The sequence below is a fragment of the Apteryx mantelli genome, chromosome 10, assembly GCF_036417845.1.
Source record: "Apteryx mantelli isolate bAptMan1 chromosome 10, bAptMan1.hap1, whole genome shotgun sequence".
NCBI classification, from domain to species: Eukaryota; Metazoa; Chordata; class Aves; order Apterygiformes; family Apterygidae; genus Apteryx; species Apteryx mantelli.
Window position 1 is genome coordinate 22,167,141 of NC_089987.1, and position 5,127 is coordinate 22,172,267.

The window sequence follows — 5,127 nt, forward strand, 5'->3', positions numbered from 1 at the left end:
GCCGCTCGGCCCAGCCCCGGGCGCCCGCGGTGCTTTGCACACATCGCCGCGGCCGGGGGCGATGCGCTCCGGGCAGCTTGCACCCGGCGCGCTCCCGGCCGATGCGCCCAGCCCTGCTTTGCGCCGGGCTCGCCCCTCGCCCGAACATCGGCGACCGTGTGCAGGGCGTTTGCACCCGCTCCCTGCCCCCGCCGCAGCGTACATAGGAGGCAGAGGCCACTCGGTGGCAAACCCGCTGCCTGACGGCTGAGGAGCTCCATGCCGCGGCGCCGTCCGTGAGCCATGGACCCCCCGGACTGCGTCTGCGAGGCCGGTGAGCGAGCCCTGCTCCGAGCGGCCCGGGCCGAGCACCCGGCACGAGCCCGGGCGCGTCCGCCAAGGATGCCAGACCCGGGCTGGGGATGGGATGTCCCCTCTTTCACCGGATGAGAGCCGCCCGCTTGGGGGAATATCCCGTGCGCTAGTTCGGCAACGTGGCCTGTGTCCGCAGGCTGGCCCTCCGCAGCCTCTCCGGACGGGAGCTGGGGTGGGAAAAGGCAGAAGACGTGGGGCGGCTGCAGGTGCCCGCGGGAGCCGGGGCTGAGCCGCTCTCTCCGTCCCCAGGTGACTCCTGCGCCTGCGCGCCCAGCTGCGCGTGCAAGGCCTGCAAGTGCGCGCCGTGCCGGAGAAGTGAGTGCGCGCCGCTCGCGGGGGCCCCTGCGAGGGGGTTATTTATAAAGCACAAGCGGGCAACGCTTTAACGTGGCAGCTGCGAGCTGGCCGTGCTCCCCGGCAGCTCATCGAGGGGACGCCGGCACGGCACGGCGCAGCGCGGGGACGGTGCACCCCAGCTCTCCCCAGCAGCCTCCTCTCCCGCTTTCGTTCCAGGCTGCTGCTCCTGCTGCCCGGCCGGCTGCAAGGAGTGTGTCGCGGGCTGCATCTGCAAAGAACCGGCGTCTCCAAAATGTAGCTGCTGCCAGTGACGTGCCTGGGGGCTTTCTGGTCCCTCGGGAATATTTTCTACGTGAAAACTCTATTTTTTGTAATTTTTTTAGCGCTGCGGTAGCTGCTCTCGGTCTCGGTGCACCTGTGCGTGGCGGGAAGGCGATGGCAATAAAGGCTTGAGGCAAGAAGGGGGCTGTGGGCCTTATTCAGCATCCCAAAGAAAAGCACCCTGCAGCTTGCAGCTTCCCGAGTGGATGGAGCAGACGCCGGGCACCGGGGGCCCCGCAGCAGGGTGCAGCACCCCGTGGTGCAGCGATCAGCACGGCCTTGCGCCGCGTTAGCCCTGCGCGGCTGCGCCTTCCCTGCAGCGCGGGAGCCGGCTGCCTTCGGCCTCGGCAGTGCCGATGCACGCCTAGTGCGGGGGGGGACGTGCACCCCAGGACGCACACCCCATACGGGCGGGATGCACACCTAGTGCGGGGGGGGACGCGCACCCCAGGACGCACACCCCATACGGGCGGGATGCACGCCTAGTGCGGGGGGGGACGTGCACCCCAGGACGCACACCCCATACGGGAGGGATGCACACCCGGCATGGGGGGGACGCGCACCCCAGGACACACACCCCGTACGGGCGGGATGCACACCCGGCGCGGGGGGGACGCGCACCCCAGGACGCACACCCCGTACGGGCGGGATGCACAGCCGGCGCGGGGGGGACGCGCACCCCAGGACGCACACCCCGTATGGACGGGATGCACACCCGGCACGGGGGGATGCACACCCCAGGACACACACCCCATACGGGCGGGATGCACACCCGGCGCGGGGGGGACGCGCACCCCAGGACGCACACCCCGTATGGATGGGATGCACACCCGGCGCAGGGGGGGATGCGCACCCCAGGACGCACACCCCGTATGGATGGGATGCACACCCGGCACGGGGGGGACACGCACCCCAGGACGCACACCCCGTATGGGCAGGACACACACCCGGCACGGGGGGGACGCGCACCCCGCATGGGCAGGACACACACCCGGCGCGGGGGGGACGCGCACCCCAGGACGCACACCCTGCATGGGCGGGATGCACACCCGGCACGGGGGGGACACGCACCCCGCATGGGCAGGACACACACCCGGCGCGGGGGGGACGCGCACCCCCGCGGGTAGCACCTACCCCCGTGTAGCGGGCCGCCCCCCCGCCCCCCCGCGCCCCCGCACCCGGCGGGGAGCGGAACGAGCCGCTCGGACGCCCACTTCCACGAGCATTTGCTGCCCCCTGGCTGCTTCGGCCTCCAGCTCCGCCACGGGCGCGGGGGCCTCTCGCTGCCCCCCCTGCGGCTCCTGTCCCGCTCGCCCCGGGGGCGCTTGGCAAAGCGGGAAGGCAAAGGAGCCGTTCCCGCGGCGCGGGGCGCATGGGGCTCGGCGGCACGGCCGGGCGCGGGGAAAATCCCGCGGGACCGGGCTGGTCCTGGCGCTCAGCGCCCCCCTGCCCGTCCGTGGCAGCTCCCCGGAGGATGCCCTGAGCGCACAGACCCCCGGGTAGCTTTAGGACCCGTCTGCAAAAATCCCAAGGATTCCCGTGTTGCTCGGAAAACTGGACCTTCGGTTCCCGAGTTTTCGAGGCCCTTGGGAAAATTTCGCTTGGGAGAATCGGAGGCCGTTGCTCCAGCAGCCCGGCCGGTGCGGTGGCGTGCAGTGGAGCTGCGCGCCCGCCAGGCAGCGGTTCGATGCAGATCAGCAAGGCTGTCTGGAAAGCAGGGGATATTTAAGAAGCCACCGAGCGCTGTGCTGCTGCAGCTACCGCTTACCAAGCCAGCTGCGTTTTAGAGCTGCCTTGGGTATTTTTAAATGCCCTAAGCGAGGCTTGCGACAGGGAAGAAATAAAGCGGCAGGAGGTGATGTACGATGGTTGGAAAGACTTGTATGCAGGGAGCCCAAAAAAAAGAAAAAAGGAAAGCAAGCCCACAGGGGACATGGAGAAAAGCCATGTTTTGGTCTCCCTGACGTTTATTGTCCTGAGTGTGGGAGACATCCTTGGGAAAGCTGGGATTTCACCGGTGTGCGGAGGCGCGGGCAGCCTGACGCTTGGGGTTTGCAGCACCACAGGGCACCTGCTAAGGGAGGTGCTCAAGGACACGCACGGAGTCGGTGGCGGAGCAGGGGACCTGAGCGGTTTCCCAAACCCTTGGGGCTGCCCAAACCTCCCTTAGGTGCCTGACAGCCCACTGCGCCTCCCTACGAGCTATTCTTGCAGCCGCCTACCGTAGGCAAGTTTAAATACCTGCTCCAGAGTTTCCTTCCCGCTCTAGCAGAATTTCCCCAGTTGGGAAAACTCCTTCCGACCCTTTCCTCCGGGGGAAGCCCGGGACCCGGTCTGCCCAAGCGCGTCGCAGCGAAGCAGCCGATTTCCGCGCGGAGGCAGCGGGCAGGGCCGGTGAGCGCGCGGGGACGCCCCGAGCCGCCTGCCCGCGCTCGGAGCGTTACCGGGCTCCGCACCCGCCGTGCCGCCGGGCTCAGCGAGCCGCCTCGCGCGTGGCCACGGCAGGCCGGCGCGAGGAGCCTCCGTAAATAGGTGCTGCACTAACGGGGCCGTTCGTTCAGCTCTGCAGGACGCCGGGATATCCCCGTGCCACATGAGTTTCCCTTGCTGGCCGTCGCCGGGTGGGATGAGACTGGGCACCGTGGCGGAAGTGCGGCACTGTCGAGGCCCTTGCCAGGAATAATGGTCCGAGGGGAAGATGGCACGGTACGGAGGGATTGGGGCGAACGGGAGGAGGCGGAGGTTCCTGCAGCCGCTCCGAAGGAGGCAGACGTCACGGTTGCGGTCGTGCCTTCAGTAAGGCAGCCAGAAAGCCGCCGTAAGCCCAGCTCCTCGGGGCCGGCGATTTGCTTGGGAGCCCTTTCTCCGATTTGCTCCTTGCTGAAAACTGATGACGGCTTCTGGGGACCTGCCCCACCTAGGGGCATCGCAAGCTAACCCCCACGGCTTGGAAATCGCTGTAAAACACGTGATTTGGAAAGTATGCCTGGTGGCCTAGGCGTCACCTCCTCCGTCCGCTCTTCTCCAGGCTCTCGCGTGGCCACCAAGCGTCCTTGCCTCGTGTTGGCGCTGCTGGGAGGAAGGACAGCTTTTCTGCCCGCCCAGCCCGGCAGCGCCCCGCTTTATGCCTAAGGAAGGACTCATAAAAATAAGCCGAGCAGCTGTATGTGTTTGGATGAATAGGGGCTGCCGGCAGTGCGCGCGGTGGGCGCAGAGGCACGCGGCACAGCGCGTCCTCGCAGGCCAGCGTGGGGCCGGCGGTGCGGCGGGCAGCCGGTCGCGCTGTGCCGTGCCGTGCCATGCCGTGCCGCGGCAGGACAGGCAGCGCGACGCCAGACCAGAGGGCGAGGTGGGACCCGGGAGCAGGGGGAGCTGCTCGCCGGCTGCCTTCTCGGCCTGACTGCCGGCCTTCCCACAAAACCGTTTAAAAGCCTTCGAGGGAGCAGCATCTTTGCCGCCCCGGCTGCCGGCCCTGGCCAAAAGCGCTAGGACGGGGCTGGAAGAGGCAGCTTGGGGCCCGGTTTGTCACACGAGCCAGCAGGAAACACATCGAATATAAAGGGGGGAGGACAGCGAGGCAAAGAAAAAAATGCACTTTATTCCTGTACTCCATGTCTAGTTTGAGCAAGCATCAGGAATCTGTGCTATTAAATCAGGCTAATTAACAACCCTGCACACCATCAATCTTTTCCTCTTGATATTTTCAGACGTCTGAGGCCTTGCCCGTCTCCCTGCTCTTGGTGACTTCCCTGCAGCGACGCGGGCTCCTGGGGTCCCGTGCGGGCGCGCTCGGGGGTGCGCAGCGCCGTGCACACGGCGGCAGCACCGGGGGAGGCGGAGGGCAGCCTCGAACTCGCGGTCCCAGGACTCCCTGCCCCGCCCCGCCCCGCCCCGCCCCGCCCCGCCCCGCTCCGCCCCGCTGTCCGTGTCCGCCCTCGGAGAGCCCGCATAAAGTTGTTCCCGCGAGGGGGCGGGAGCCGGAGCGCGGCGCGAGAGGGAAGTGGGCCGGTTCGGCCAATGGGCGCACGCGGCGCGCGGGGAAGTGGGCGGCTCGGCCAATGGGCGCGCGCGGCGCGCGGGGAAGTGGGCCGGCTCGGCCAATGGGCGCGCGCGGCGCGGCGCAGGGGCGGCCGGAGCGGCGGCGGCGGCGGCGGC

The 5,127-nt window shown here is 68.4% G+C and overlaps 1 protein-coding gene across 1 annotated transcript; it reads left to right on the forward strand.

Moving 5' to 3' along the window:
* Positions 1–225: 225 nt before the first annotated feature.
* Positions 226–1,102, forward strand: LOC136992889 (metallothionein-like). Its single transcript, XM_067302914.1, has 3 exons — positions 226–313; positions 604–669; positions 868–1,102. Exons 1-3 carry the CDS (start codon positions 283–285, stop codon positions 960–962), a joined length of 192 nt encoding a protein of 63 aa, XP_067159015.1. The 5' UTR covers positions 226–282; the 3' UTR covers positions 963–1,102.
* The last annotated feature ends 4,025 nt before the right edge of the window (positions 1,103–5,127 follow it).